General features: G+C 47.0%; 1 protein-coding gene across 1 annotated transcript; it reads left to right on the forward strand.

Annotated features, from left to right (window-relative positions):
• The first annotated feature begins 947 nt into the window (after positions 1 to 947).
• Positions 948 to 7,787, forward strand: LOC119098210 (dipeptidase 1-like). The gene is made up of 3 exons (XM_037221137.1): positions 948 to 1,194; positions 4,655 to 4,739; positions 7,708 to 7,787. Exons 1-3 carry the CDS (start codon positions 988 to 990, stop codon positions 7,785 to 7,787), a joined length of 372 nt encoding a protein of 123 aa, XP_037077032.1. The 5' UTR covers positions 948 to 987.
• Positions 7,788 to 16,257: the final 8,470 nt, after the last annotated feature.

Genomic DNA, 16,257 nt, shown 5'->3' on the forward strand with positions numbered 1-16,257 from the left:
TAATTTTCACGCAAACACGCCCCATATAGAAGACACTGGTGTTACACAAAGTGACTACAAACAATGAAAGCAGAAACAACAAAAATGGACGTGCTGAATCAGGATCGGAAAGCAAACAGCTTCATGAAATTTTCGTTTTCTTTCTTTGCGATGTCCTTCGGTATTATCTTTCGTTGCTTTTTGCAACAATCCCCTTGTTTCTGAAAGAAATGCTTATCGCCGATATCTGAAGAAAATCGTCCCTAGTCTGTTTGCATATGGCTCCAAATGACCTCTTTCACTGGTGAAGAAGTTGTGCCGATGATAGCCATTCACCGCACAGGACAGCTGTAGGAGCGACGCATACCGTACGCTCTGGAATTGCGATAATGGCTATCTTTAGAATGACCTCACGAGGCAATGAAAAGGAGTAAAACACTCAGCTTGTCTCTCACATCACTGCAATGAATCTTTGTTTCCGAAAAGAAATGCTCATTTATTTCGTCGGCCTAGTCTGTATATGCCTTAGTCGCCGTTACATTAAAAAAGCAAGCTCAAATTGAAAAAATAAGGCCGTCAGTGGCGGTCAAATTCTTTAGAGAACTGCAAAATTTGAGGCAATATTCAGAATCAGCGCATCAGAGGACACCAGAGAACATTTCACGAGCGCGACTTACCGTAAAAATACTCAGAAATTGTAAGCCTTGTTCGTGTATAAAACAACTGTAAAAAGCACACATGCCACAATGGCATCCTTGGCATTTGAGAGCTGCGCTGCAAATCACGCATTGCTTTTGCGGCGTTTGCTAAACTGGCACTGGGCTGAAGCCATGATTTGTGCCAAACCACGTCTCTAAGATTAAAGGAAACAAATCAAAGCTACAGGGATTTAAAAGAATTAGGAATAAGGGAACAATCAGATTTTGAGATGATATGTTTACATGCTTTCTGTGCACAAAATTTAAGGGAGCAAAAGGGACGCGTCCGCTTCTTTCGGTGGTTACACTCATGTTGTTGAAGCTGTCCCCCATGTTGCAGAGAGTGGTACGCGAGATGAACCGGCTGGGCATGCTGGTGGACCTGAGCCATGCCAGCACGCAGACGGTGCGCGACGCTCTGGCCGTGTCGCGCGCGCCTCTTATGTTCTCGCACTCGGCGGCGCACGCGCTCTGCAACATCTCCCGCAACGTACCTGACTTCATCCTGCAACAGCTGGTGAGCACGCTGACGGGCGGCGAACAGCTGCCTGTCGCTGATGGACAGAGCGGCAGCTGAGCTAGTTAATCCTACTCCAGGAAAAGGGTGGTAGATTCCGTCTCCCCCGCCCCTGCTGGGATTTCAGAATGTCATGAAACCAAAGGGTGCTTGCCCCCCTTTTATGAAATCTGAATTTCAAACACAGCATTATTAAGGCTGACATTTTGAAACAGAAAATCCAAGGTGCATCCAGGAGATGCAAAACAGAGTGATAATGTATTAAAACGTGGTTTTGATTAGCGCATGCGGAGAAAACGGGGCGTGCTGCTTTGCTGTCTTACCAGAAAAAAAAACAGGAAAACCTCCCCAAAAATAGCACAGGCGGAGGCAGGTTGTCTGTTGTAGTGGTGTAAAGGAAGGCTAAATGAGTAGTGGATATAACTGTTGGTAAATATTATATCGCTAAGTATTGGAAAACAAAGATGCGGGGATCGGTTCTATGCGGTGCTCACCCTTCTTGCCAGGATGGGAGACAGGCGACGCCATAAGGCCTCAGCAGCTGAGGGCGCCGTAAAGCCCCAATGCCAACAACCGTCCAAGGGCCAGACGGATCTCCCAGCTCTATGTGCACCCCGGGCTCCGCCGGTCGCCCACGGGCCGTTCAGGGGCCAGACCGATCTCCCGGCTCTCTGTGAGCCCCAGGCTCTGCTGGCCGCCCACGGGCCGTTTAAGCTGATTAGGGCCCTTCTGGCTGCTGAGGGGCACTCTGGCTATGAGGTGTCTCTGGTGGGTGAGGTCCGCTCTGACCGCTTAAGGGCACTCTGGCTATGAGAAGTCTCTAGTGGATGAGGTCCGCTCTGACCGCTGAGGGGCGCTCTGACTATGAGGAGTCTCTGGTAGGTGAGGTCCGCTCTGAACGCTTAGAGGCGCCCTGGCTATGAGGAGTCTCTGGTAGGTGAGTTCCGCTCTGACCGCTTAGGGACACTCTGGTTATGAGGAGTCTCTGGTAGGTGAGTTCCGCTCTGACCGCTTAGGAGCACTCTGGCTATGAGGAGTCTGGTAGGTGAGGTCCGCTCTGACCGCTTAGGGACAGTCTGGTTATGAGGAGTCTCTGGTAGGTGAGGTCCGCTCTGACCGCTTAGGGACACTCTGGTTATGAAGAATCTCTGGTAGGTGAGGTCCGCTCTGACCGCTTAGGGACACTCTGGCTATGAGGAGTCTGGTAGGTGAGGTCCGCTCTGACCGCTTAGGGACACTCTGGCTATGAGGGGTCTCTGGTAGGTGAGGTCCGCTCTGACCGCTTGGGGACTTAACTGCCCGCCCAAGCTCCCTTGGTGGCGGATGGAAACCGTTGATAAATCCTCTAGCCGTGGGAGTACTCGTTTGATTGCTGGTGACCAACGGTCGCTCAGCGACGCATTTGGTTGCCAGGGTATATAGCTGTATCTTCAAGACCCTTTTGGCATTTGTTTTTGCGTCACCGAGAGGTCCTCCTACCATCCGAAAGTTTTATGGCTGCTCGTGGGTCCCTCCGACCGCTCAAGGACACTGAGAGTCTAGGGCTAATATTAATCACTCAGGGTTCTGGTGTCTGCTCCATGTCACACTGACCACTCAGTAGCCTTTTAGCTGGTCACCGACTCGTTCACTGCTGAGGATTCACTCCGGCAACTGAAAAGCCCTCTGCCGCTGTGATAAGCCTCTGGCTCCGCAGCGTTCCATGGTCCGTTCAAAGCGCTTTGAAGCCTGCTGAGTCCGCATGACCCGCTCAGAGCTCTTCATGTCCGTATGGACCTCTGGGTTCTCGTGGTCGTTTTAGCTGCAGAGGGCCCGTGTTCTCGCTCAAAGGCCACCCTGTTATGTAACGGCATCTCAGCTGCTTTCAAAAGCGGTTCAATCTTACACATCACCCTGCTGATGCGTAAAGGAGTCACGTCTGTTGACAAGTGAGCAGACATGTTGGAGCCCTGGATCGGCTAGTGAAATCCGAATGCGGTGAAATATGACTGGCTTTTGACCCCCTAAAAATGGTTAGAGATCACCACACTTGATCAATTTCTGTTCTAAACTGCTTGGATGAAATGTTGCTGTTGAAAGCGGTGCTGCTGATAATCACGTGAGTCCTGCAACTTCCACACACCTTCGGTGCGTAAAACACATTGAAGTATGCTCATGTTCAAACCACTCATTTGTTCTCGGTTTTAGTGGCATAAAACTAAAAAACACTCAGCCTATTGCCAAAAAGCTACAAACTTACGAGACCAATAAATATAAAATCTCACGCCTTCGGTGGGTTCGAATTGAGCTTGTTGAGACGTTCCATACGTAAAGGTTAACAGGGACGGCTAAAACTGACGATAATTGGGGTGAAATCTTAAAGCTTAAGCGAACTTTCGTGGACCTTCGGTCCGTTAAAATATCTATTATTCTTGTAACGTTGGTTTGCTGCCCTATCTCACTGCTTTTTTGGGCGTGAACTAAGAATCGAAAGAACTCGCGCTTTTTCTAAAACAGTCCTGCCACCTGCCTTTCCGTTACCTCAATTCATCATTCTGCCGGCACGCCTCATCGCCTTTTGCCCAGCACTTTTCGCAGTCACATTCACCTCAATCTAAGTCCAACCTGAACCCAACATATTCCTTCTTCCTTTCCAGGCAGCGCAAAAACCCCTTTTGACCTGCACATTTTGACCAGTGGTTTGACTGCTGGGGCGTGGCAAAAGGCACCCACCAGACAACATATGTCGCGCCAGGATTGAAACGTGTCTGAGGTATGATGGAGGGTATGATGATGTTTGGGATGGGGTTCGAAACGCGCATGTGGTTTTCATAAATGAATATGAGATCGGGGGCCCATGCGTTGGGCGTCATCCCCAAGCGTTGCCTACCACGTCATCCCCAAGTGTTGCCTACCACTGGCTCGAATTCTGCGATGTTTTCAGACGTCTTCGCAGCTTATATTGGTGTCGTCATTATAGTTGGGCTTTATAGAGTTGTGGTGTCGTTCGATCAACAGTGCAGAAATGACAATGTTTCAGTTTCTCTGCATCTGTTCCGCTTGAAATATCAATACTTAATTACGTCATACTCTGCGAAATATTCCTAGGCACGTTCCGGAATTAAACCTCTCAAAAAATGAGACACAAATAATGAGTTTCTAGTTGTTGGTTCAGTGGCTGTCCAGAAAACGAAACCCTGAACGTTTATTCCCTGGTAAGCCCATCCTTTCACTGGAGTAAATATGCTAGACAATAAAACGAGTTGGCTATTAGAGTTGATCATTCAGTACCGCTCTTTATTTTTGTTCGAAAAAATTGGCCTGCTTGGATTTTTTCCGGGTTCAGTGTAGTTCTGTCACGCTTTTCCATGTCCTGGTTGCCAATTCACCGCCCCCCCCCCCCCCCCCATCCCTCCAGCTCCATCATTGGTAATTTGCACTCAAGAACCAGTGATGGTACTGTACCATGACGTGATTCCAGGCTCTTCAAGGTGGCATCGTCATGATCAGCTTCTACAACCGCTTCCTGACCTGCGGGGACACGGCGACCATGGATGATGTGATAGGTAAGCGTGGCCGGTGGCATATGGTTCTGACTTTAAGGGACCGAGCTAGCCATGAATGACATAGGTCTGTCACATACGCTGGAACCTCTCATCTTACATTTCCAAACTTCTGAGTGCATGAAGGTCCTAGCGTGTGAAGTTCATCTTGCTAGCGTGTAAGGCTTGTGCCTCACAACATCCTCACTCTTACGATTTTTCAACTGGCGGCGCGAGCAAGCACATTTCATGCCAGTAAGATGGCTGGTGTTGGTCTGCAGTGCTATATGCGCTGGACGTACATTTCCATTGGTTGGTGAACATCTGTCTACGATATAAGATGAGTTGGGCGGAGAATATTCAAACAATTCAGAAAGTTAAAGATTCCAACTGCATTATCACAATAGCGCTACTAGGTTTAAAGTCTCAGAGTCCTGTCGATTTTGCAAATTGGGAAAATCGGGCTGTTTTAATGAATACTTGACAATTGCGAGTGTTTCGTGGTTCGGTAATGCCAGAAGTCTGCAACCAGACTCCCAGATGCAGTCGCACAATATGCACGTTATTGAAAGTGATGTATTTCAAATTCGCTTCTGCTTCCCAGTAACTTTTACTCTCCACTTCTAAAGCGAGATTCAGATTATTTTACATGTCTGGGGTGGGCCTGAACCATTGTCGAATGTTTTTTTTTTGCGTCTGCCCTGCGCGATACCCATAGCCCATACCAGTGATTTACGCAGCGTGGGGTAATAAGACTGTTGTTACAAAGAAGGATGTAACCGTATAAGGGCTGCAACAAATATGTGCCTTCGCAGGCACAGGAATTGCGAAGACACGCTAAGGCTCACGTCTCTCTGAGTATGGTCTTTGAGCCCTCTTCCACCATAAAATTATAGCCGTTTGGGAGAAAACAAAAATAGTTCAGCAAATCCCTTGTTCCAAGACTAAAAGGTCCAAAACAGACCCGATTGTTTGTTCAATTTCTTTAATTGGTGGAGCAATTTGACTTTTTATATCTTAAACTAATAGACTGTTGGGGCCAAGTTTACCGTTGAGGGTGACAAACCCACTACTGGGGGCCATCTCAACGTTGGGAGGTGGGGTGGAGATGGGGATGGGGGGGGGGGGGCAAGTGACAAGAAGCGGAAAAACATGAGAGAAACGTTGAACAACCGGAGTGACGACGTTGAAATGGCGCGGTCGGGCGCTTAAAGGCTCTGCATCAAAAGGCTCATTTATACAACTTCAGCAATAAGTTCATTTCTAAACAAGTCAATTTGCTCGCCCAGGACCGACGATAGGTGAAGAAAGGGTGTTTTACTTTACAAAAAGCGCAATGTGCAGTTCCTTTGATAGGAACACGCGTGGTATCCATGCAGGTAAATGCCAGCGTCTCGTACGCGCAATCATTGTCATAAAAAGGCACGGAGATGCTCGCAAAAATGTGTGTCGCTGCGAGCAAATCTGGAAAAGATTATACGTGACGTCGTGTAGAATATAGCATTCTTGGTGCGCTGCGAATACACCCTTAGACTCGCTCGCTGGTCAATGTAGGCTACAATTACCTGCATATTACATCCCCATCAGTTGTGGAAATCTGCATCATGGTAATGTAGAGTCTGTCTTTTTCTGCCTGCGTTTTTTCATGTGTACATAAACCTACACAGAAGGAATGTTAACTGGGGCTATTACTTACGATATGTGTCACACTTATTGCGATTGTCATTAATTTTCAAAGCGTGTGTCTCATTAAGATTTGTGTCGTGTTTCCTTCTGCAGTCTCTTCCGATATTGTATCGGTACACAGGTGCGCGTCAAAAATTTCAGTTCAGCATATGATGTTGACTATATCTTCGATAAAGATCCGAAGGTTACTCACAGCAGGCTATGTGGCATGTAAACAAATGTTTTGGACATACCGTGCTCAGTTTTTGTTTCCGTGGAAATATTGCTTAACCAATTAGCGGCAACTCACGTTTTTTGTGGCACTGGTAAATGTGGAGGACGCTACTGGAGTGGCACAAACCTAATTATTGGATGGCATGTGTTTGCTGTCCTTGCACGTCGTATCACAAACGGCGCAGTGAGAACCACCATGGAATAAAAAATTGCTAGTGTTGAGAGGGGAAATGTAGACTATTTCCAAGTTGTTGTGCTTTATTTATGACGTGCTATTGTGTAATGTATTCATTTACGGAGGGAAAAAAACCTATGACAGTCTGACTTCCTTTTTCGTATACATCCTTCCCATTAATAATTTAGCGCTCGCACTCGCCGAGCAATCGGCGAGTGCTTGTAAAGAGTGTAGTTGAATGTAGTTGTAAAGACATGCTTTAGACTACACTCGTTTTCCATGACGAAAATAATGGAGTTTTGGTTCTTTTTTTTAAAGATTTGATCCGAACCCTTTGAATGGATGGATTTCCGGGATCAGAGCTCACGCTAGCAGTGCCTTGTGTGTGAGCCCTGACCCCCACCATCCGATCGCGCAATTCCATGTCGAACGGCAGAATTTGGTGGCGAAAGCTTAACGTGCCGCAGTGCTCGGCACGGTCCGTCTTGCCCTCTGACGTCAACTGACCCTAGCGCGACCGCTGCACCGGCCGCAGGCCATACCTGTCAAGGGCAAATGGCGAGCGCCCTAAAGCGACTCGAACCCACCCCGCCACGGGTGGGCGCATCGGAAGGCAGGCGCATCTAACCAAACTGAGCCACCGGGACGGATCAAATTTACATTACAATTCATTTACATTATAGTTCTAAGTGCATGGAGAATTCCTCTTCAACGTGGTCAACTTTTACATAACATTAATAATTTTGAATAAATCATGATGTTGCTGAGTAAGAAAGCAATTTCAGCGCCCGAAAATGTTGCTCGTTTGGAGCCCCGTAATTACGCAATCTACCGTGATGACCTGCCGCTTCTGGCACCGCGTGTATACAACGCTGCTGCGGTAACAAGCGTGGGCTGAGTGGTGCTTGTTTGTTCCAGCTCATATTGAGCGGGTGAGGAAGATGGCCGGGGTAGACCATGTTGGCCTTGGAGCCGGCTACGACGGAATCAACCTGTGAGTCAAGTTGACCATCTCCGCATCGCACATGTTGCAGCGTATTCGATGATCTGGAATGCTGATGTTTTTCAAGGTCTCACTCTTGTTTGACTTCATGTCTAAAGGGTCGTTCACACCCTCAAAGACTGGCTGCAGAATCCACTGCAGATTCTGCGATTGCCGGCTGTTGCGGACAAGAGGTGCCACTTTTAAGTCGACAGACCCGCAACCTGCGAACAAAAAGTGCTCAACAGTGGTATTCCTGCCGGCAGGCACCACCCGGACGAGCACAGAATCTGCTGCCGATGCTGCTGACATGGGTACTGATTAGCGATACCACTTTTGAGCTGTGTTCACCTGCTAATTCCGGGTCTGTGGGCATAAATGTGATACCTCTAGTCAACGACAGCTATTGACTGCAAGAACCTGCAGAGGACTCTGCAGCCAGCTCACAAGGTGTGGAGCGTGGCTCTCAGTTCCGCTGCCGCCGTGTCATGAAGAGGGCTTGTTCAGAGGCGGTTGTCGTGCTGATCAATGTATGCCCAGTCGTTTTCCCAATTTTAGGAATTGATTTTACTGATGTGGATCTGGTTTTTGTGAACTGTTTTAGGTGCGCAACTCGCTAAGAAATCTGCCCTTTTCAATGCCTTTTGAGAAATATCTTGGTGCTATTTAATCAGTTGAGTGGTACAGTATTTTTACTGAACGTGGCAGCTTCGAACTGGCTCAAACCCTGAATCCTACTACACATAGTTCCAAAATTGCATTTTGAATCATTTTAACCCATATTAAATCAGCTGTTCGTTACGCACACCGTTTAAGAGTGTGACGTCCTATCCCGTCCCCCATTTTGTGAGCTGGCGTTCTTCTTAATCCTGCAGTGCCTGTCGATCGACTGGGCCCCTCCCCCCCCCCCCCCCCAGCTCCATCCCCTGACAGGACGGTCTCCTGGTCCACGCGCAGTGCCAGAGTGCAGTCCGCACTCCCCCCCCCCCCTCTACGCCGCCATTCAGCCTAAGCCACAGTGACCTCTACAGAGTGCCTGAGGGTTTGTCGACCCCTCTCGTACCCGGCCCTGGTGGCGCGCCTCTCATCTCGGCCCGCTGGTCGGAGGACGACGTCAAGCGGCTGGTCGGCCACAACTTCCTCAGGGTCCTCAGGAGGGTTGAACAGTGCGCATCAGGCAGGAGAAGTGTCAGCTTTGGGAACGCCTTGTAGATTTGTTTGGGCAATATGGCAACATTTTAACTGACAGGGCTGGCCACCTGACACAAAATAGGGTTGTTGCGAGTCAACTCAGAAAGCATGTGTTCATATGATAGAAGTAAGGCTAAAAAGTAATATATTTCGATGTTGACATTTTTGGAATGTGAATGTTTTGTGAGAAAAGCAAACTTGGAGAAAAGTGAATATGGATGAGTGGCTGAAAAATCTCCGATGTTGCGCAACATTTTATAGCCATTTCATTTGTCTTTATGTCTCGTGCATATGTAATGACGCTATTGCGTTCTATGCATATTTAACCTGCTGTTAATTAGCCCTTGTGTTGACTGCACGGCCCAGTTTTCAAAAACAATCCTAGTTCTTCTGTGCTTGCCCTTGAGCCCTGAAGAAACCCTAAAGCGATCAATTTAAGTCATTTTCGGGCTTAGTTTTAATACATCAGCAAAGACTATTTAGTGCCCCTTACATTTATCGTAAATGTGCTAAAATAATATCGAGAGCTACAAAGGTGCAGGTTGTGATTGTGTATTCTTCTTAGTTAGCGCATATTAGTGGTGTTTTTATATATGGACCAAATCACCCATTCAAAGCAACTGGAGCATTGCTAGATCATCACATGCAGGCCTGGAACCAATTGGCGAGGTTCTCCGGTTTAGCGGCCATTTTACACGGCCCTAATTTGGACGTCACTGTTAACGTTCTTGTCGATGGCAGTCATTTCCTGCTGCAGCTTTTTGCTTCGTCTAATGGCGGCCATTTCGATGTGACCCTGTTCCGAGAATGTCGGTTCGCTTTCCGGTCGGGCGTGGCCTCCGACACGCTAAATCTCCGTTTTTCTGGCGCCGGGCGTGCTCTGTTCGGCCTGAACGGAACGAGGCTCAGAGCCAAGCTCCTTCTTGGCCACAGTCGTCGTGCGGCGTGGTTTATAAACACTACTATCGCGTGAGATCCCCCGGTGGGAAAAGCTTCCCAACAAAGGCGTATTTTGAGGTTTCGTAGGGCATTTAACCCATTGCAAGCTACGGAAAACGATTCGCTGTAGGGCCAAACTGTCACCAATAGCCATTCGATAAATCTGATTACAGCCTATTATGTTGTTGCAAGGGCCAACGACACGAGATGCTTGATCGCGTTATTTAGCTGCGCTGGATTGGGGTCCTGCAGACTTTGATGCCCGAATTGGCACTCGATGTCTTGGTATCAGCATTGATAATCAGCCTTATAAGCCTTTAACAGATCGGAGATGGCTAGCAGGGGCAAATAATGGCGGGAGCGTATCATGGCAGGGTAGAAATTAATCCACATCAACTCAGTTATGCTAAGTGTCCCGACGAAAATTCACCAGTTTAAATGAAATCGCATTGCTTGAGTGCTGGAACCAGGGGAAGCCAGGAAAACCAACGGGTCGCGCTCACTGAGTATTTTAGAGTTGAAACTAGGTGAGCGAACGCAGCTTTATTCAGCGCGTGCATTATTGGTATTGGCTGGATGATCTGCGCAGCGGTGGTGACGAAATACCAGGTTTGATTAAATTGTGCACCTGTAGAGAAACACCAGTTTAAATAGTTTCAAAATTTTATAACTATGCAAACCTGGGGCATGCGCCCGTGCAGCTGTGTCCATTTAAATGAAGATTTTGCGAACAAACGCAGTGGTTTAATATCTCTGATGCCTCGTACGTAGCTATAGCAAAGATCGTGTTAATTTCAAAAAAGCTGAAAATGATGCTGCAATGCACTGTGGGGAAGCTGGTACCGTATTTCAATTCGTCATCATACTTAAACCGCAACTCTTTCCACAAGCAGAGCTGTTGGTGACAATCACGACCTTTTGCTTCGAAAGACATTGACGCACTCACTGTGAAATTAAAAAATCACAATATAAAATAATTGTGATTGTTTAATAAATTTTTATAATTTTTTTTAAAAATTTAAAAAAAAAATATAAAAATTCTATAAAATCACAAAAAAGGGATTTTAACTACGGCATACTATATTTTGGTCCCGGAAGTGGTTGTGGACATGAGAACAGCCAACAGAGCCATCAGCTTAATTTCCGCTGCAAGGACGCAGCATCGTCTCTAATCCTGTGCACACCCCTGCCCAAGAGTGACCTTCCTACTGTTTCAGGTACGGGATCACCTCTCGTCGAAGAGGCGGTGTCTCATTGGATGAGTTAAAGCCAATGAGCCGGCATCGCCTGAGCAACAACTGCACTTACGACATACGGCTTTAATGTTTTATGCCGTGCGCGTTGATCCCGTAAGCGAAGCTCAAACGCCATGTGTGGAATGGTGCGGTAACCAATCAAAATAGGAAATTCGTCATTTCGGTTTGGGAAGGAACCATCCAACAAGCCTCAGTTACTGGAGAGCTTTTTTGTTTAGCGGCCGACTATAAATCACGTTTCACATGGAGTGGGGAGGAGAGGGGGGGGGGGGGCGGACTGTGCGTAACCGAATTGTAACAATGCAGGGATGGGTTTGTGTGTTCGATAGCGTAACTTCACGCTCAGGTGTGGTTGCAAATCATTGAATATTTTTGTTGACACCATTACGTCGAATAAATTTTGCATGCTCTTCTCACAAGCAGCATGTCCCTTTTTCTTTAACATCTAGTTTAATTTGAGACCAAACGGACGCTAGTTTTTGGAGCGTTACGTGAATCCCAGCACATCAAGGGAAACGGGGTTTTCGCCCAGCGTGCCACATGCGTAACCAGAAGGGAAAAGTTTGAAAAGGCGCGGAAAGTGCGTGATGTAATTCATGGAGGGTCCCTGAGCGCCAGATGGTGTGAGACTGATGGTAAAATGAAGTACTTGGGTGGCCCGTCGGGCATTCAGTGATGATTGTCATGAAAATACACTGACTTTTAATGACGAAAACACAATCACCAGCACACCGCTACAACACAGTTACACGAGCTCATCAGCCATGAGCGCCTGAATGTGTGTGAGTATGAGCGAATCAAGTCAGTTTTGATTCGCGTACGTTGGCCAGACTCGCAAAAGAGCGCTCGTTTTCCTTTCAAGTGCGTCGCGTTTCAGTGACAATAGATGTCTGAGGACCCACGGCCTGGAGGACGTCACGGACGGGAACAATCCACAGACGGTGAACGGATCCACGGGCGGATCGGTAGGATTGGATTGGATCGGATCGGATCTGAAAACTGAACACTACAGATTAGAGCTCGACGGATCTGAGAGCTTCCCTGTGAGCACTTACTGAACATGTTTCAACTTAATCAAACTTCAGATGACGCCAACTTAGCGGAAATACCCACTGCAGGATCCTAGTAAAGGAGCTTTAATCATGCAGGAAGGGTATGTTCAGTTATAGATACTGAAATAGTCCCGGATGATTGAGCTAAACACGTCGATGATGATTTTATCCACAAAAAGTGGCTGCTAACAATAATGACAGCAGCCTGAGAGGTTGTTACCAAACCATTACCTACCATTATATGAAAGGCATGGTCAGCCGTGGCTGATCACTAACAATGTACCTAAAACAAATGTACCTATAGAAATGAAAAATTTGTGCAGCACCAGCAAATCATTCATTTTTATGCTCATACGATGGAAAAGCCGGCATCAAAAGCCACGTATTCTTTTGAAGTTGGGACGGCATTGTCAATCTGATGAAGACAGTTAGGTAGCATTTTATTCTTTGCATTCTGAATCAGCAGTCACCTGGCGTTGCAGCAAAAAGAGACAGCGTTCGAGGTTGCAACTATCTTAGTATTTTGTTCTTTGGTGCTGCCTTATCTATGTCCGTGATCCTTTCATAAGGCTTCGAGATCAACTAAAATTATGGCATCTTTCAACGTCACTAGATGCCTTACATTGGGTGCCATTCCAACGGATATACGAGGAAAAGCTCGAAAAGTATACTAGCCCACACCAGAACCGAAGGTAACTAAATTGTCAACATTTTTCGGTTGTCAAAGCTCTGACGAATAGGCAAGCTAAATAACAGAGATGTTAGGCAGGCAATACGCTGCCACATTTTCCAAACGCATGTGTCACACCATTACTTGGAGGTTGCTCCGATACTGTCCCCAACAATACGGTTTACCAAGACGCGTACCAAACTTTTCCGTGTGGCGTCAAATTTTCCGTGTGGCGCTAAATGCGTCGAAATATACACCTGGCGCACGAATTAACCGTAACGTTGCCTAAAAATGGCGATCCGAGAAAGAACTCATGATTCGTCTTCGCCACCTACGTTCCGCGAGGGATCATGAATGGCGTTTTGAATTACAGTATATTGATGAATAATCTATGTTGCTCAACCTGCGGTATATCAGCAAGAGGTTACAAAGTGGCATGTTCGGTGTCAAAATGGCAAAACGGCTTCATAGCTGTCAAGAGCGTTCGACCGATCACTGCTGTGTGCTGAGAACGAGTGTGACTTCGACCTACGATATTACGTCACTGAAACAATTTGAATCGAACATCCGAAGGATATGCATTGTTTACTTTTTAAGGTCACCTTTAGCTCAGATTCTTGCTAGATTATGGTGTCGATGCAGTTATTTACTCGATTTTGCTATTTTCTATAATTCAAGTTCAATTAGGACAGTATGCATACAGTGACAGGACAGCATGCATACAGGAGGGCATGCATACCCGCCAGGCCTTTTTCCCTGAAATCAATGAGCCGCCATTGATTAACATTGTCGGGATTCATACAACAAACATGCATAGCTTATGCGTGTTTGTGATATGAATGCTGCAATATTACAAACACGGATATAAGCGATGCAAAGTAGCGTAAATGTGCCGATATTGCCGTAGGTAGGGGGGTATCTACTGTATAAGGTACTTCACCGATATCTATCGCAGACATAGATCACTGTATAAGATACAAGTTATCAGCTCACGTAAAAAATGCAGGTTTCCAATGGCGTCACTCGGGGCCGAAGGCAAAGCATGATATTTAAAATGTGTGTGGTCCTCATCAGCTCTGAAATGTGTGAAATTTGAAGAACATAATGCGAGCCTGGTTACGTTTTTTTGCCGGAGCTCTTAAGAGGTATCACGCCTTTTTGTGTGTTTTTTTTTGTATATTTTTGTACCTCGTTTATGTTACAGACGCGTAGACGACACTTTATCAGTGATGCCAGTTTCTCGAAATCCTTCTATAGCAAATTTCGCTTTGAAAGCGTGGCAGCGTATTTGGACTCGAAAATGATTAAAATTGACATCCTTATATGTCTTATGTTACTAGGCGGTGGTTATGCCTTGCTATTCTCAGATCTAACCGTTCTGAGGTTTCACCAGAGTGTTTAAAAAAAAATGTTGCCCCAACGATGGGCACTCCCTTATAGACTTCCATGCAGGATATTTGGATGTTGTTTCACCCCCTAGCCTCGCGCGTGGTCCGTCCGACCAAACGCGCACAGGTGCATATTGAGCGTTGGTATCCATCACAGCCCGTGACCTCGGCAGAGATAGCTGGTAGGGAATATCCCGAAATATGGAAGCGTTTACAAACCTTCCGTTTCCGTAAACGTTGCGTGTTGAGCGGGTTTAAGATCCTGTCACAAAGTTGCTCATTTTCTTCGATATGTCCTCTTGCATCCGAGTCAGTGCGGAGTAAAGCTATCTCATAACACGAGTTTGGAAAATTGTGGATTTTTATCGCGGTTCTAGGCGATAGCAGTGGAACCAGAGATGCTACGCCATTAAATTAAACTGCAACCATGAGTCCTTTGGTCTGCATGCGACACCAAACACTACAGCTGCCACAGGATCGAACACCTCACCAGTTCCGCTGTCTGTGAGCAGGGCGCAGGCTCTTGTTTGCAGCTGCTTGAAGCCGTCAGACCAGCGTGGTGAATCTGATGGTAAATTTTTGATGACTGGTGTGTTTTGTGTACCATATGAATAAGGCTTAAACTGTTTAAAGCCGCTTTAAAAATGGTGAATTTTGCTTTTGTGTCGTACAAACACCGCAGAAACTTACGTCTCTTCATAACGCTTTTATCCCATGCACCAACATTCCCTACGCTAGTGCGATATTTATGACGTCATCTGGTGAATGCACACTCGGGGGACGACTTCCTCAGTTTCGCTATTGGTTGGATCCCACGCGGCTCAGTATAGGAACGTGACGTCCTGAAGCCCTGATCCATCATAGGCCCTGCCACAGCCGCCAGCGACGCAGCAGCGCAGCGGAAAACATCGGGCGCATCGCTCCGAGGACTTCAAAGTAACACAACTCAACGCTCTTCAAAGCTGGCTTGAAGAATGAAGTGTGGTCAAATGGTTTCGTTCAGTCTTTCTGTTACCCTACAAAGTGCTCAAATGTCTCTGCAGTTGGCTACTTGGCACGGATGGTTGCAGGTGGGTGCCGAAGCTGATCATTGCCGTACATTGACACATAGTTACCTTCCTTATGTTCGCGTACCGTTGAAAACTAAGAGCGGCGAGAGCATGTCCCCACCCGGTCCTCCGTTAACCTATGGCCATGCCAGATGTACCGATAAACCCAGCAATGTAGGCACCTACACTCGACACGCCTGTAAAAATTGCCAAGTGCACAGCCAAGGTCATGTCGGGTGACCTGCCCCCGCCCTCCCTTCTTAGGCCCAAATTTTTGTTTTCACCTTGGGAGCGCCGGGCAGGAAAATAAAAGTCAACGTGATGCGTTCATGCTGAGCTCTGCCCCCCCCCCCCCCCCCCCCCACCAGCAAATCCTGACTACGTACGCCGTTGTAATTTGCTACTATTTCATTGAAGGCGCGCTGATGGGTAGGTGGGGCGAGGAAAAGTGTGTGCCTGGGGCGTGGAAGGCTTCAAATCCAGGCATGGCATGCATGCAACGAGGTATTCCCAGCAATTTGTGGTGTTGCATGCTTGAAAATGCGATAAAACACACGCAAAGGATAGGTATCTGTTTTGACCGCCATTATATCTGGAAATTGTGCTCAAGAACGCCGACATGAACGACTCGACAGTTACACTTTTGTCCTCGGTCACCACATGGTCAAAAAATAGTAGGATTTTGATGACATTATCATGACGTCATGGATCCCGGAGAAACCCTGAAATAGTTTCCCCGAAAAAGTCTGCGCATCTCAGCGGGCCTGGAGCTCAGCAACTAGAAGGGTCTACGTTTTAAGAAGGGCGTGACTGTGAAATGCAACGAATGATCTTCAAGATGGCGGCCCCAGTTCAAAACCCCACGCAAATGTAAAACACTCCCTTTAATATGCGTGCCGAGGAGAGGTGGCTGCTACAACCGCCTGTATAACTTAATTTTA

This window comes from Pollicipes pollicipes, unplaced genomic scaffold (genome assembly GCF_011947565.3).
Source record: "Pollicipes pollicipes isolate AB1234 unplaced genomic scaffold, Ppol_2.1 Scaffold_4740;HRSCAF=5597_pilon_pilon_pilon, whole genome shotgun sequence".
NCBI classification, from domain to species: domain Eukaryota; kingdom Metazoa; phylum Arthropoda; class Thecostraca; order Pollicipedomorpha; family Pollicipedidae; genus Pollicipes; species Pollicipes pollicipes.

Coding starts and splice junctions, on each gene's coding strand:
- LOC119098210 (XM_037221137.1), top strand. CDS start 988: ATGTTGTTGAAGCTGTCCCCCATGTTGCAGAGAGTGGTACGCGAGATG. Junction 1,195..4,654: donor ACTTCATCCTGCAACAGCTG/GTGAGCACGCTG, acceptor ACGTGATTCCAG/GCTCTTCAAGGTGGCATCGT. Junction 4,740..7,707: donor GACCATGGATGATGTGATAG/GTAAGCGTGGCC, acceptor TGTTTGTTCCAG/CTCATATTGAGCGGGTGAGG.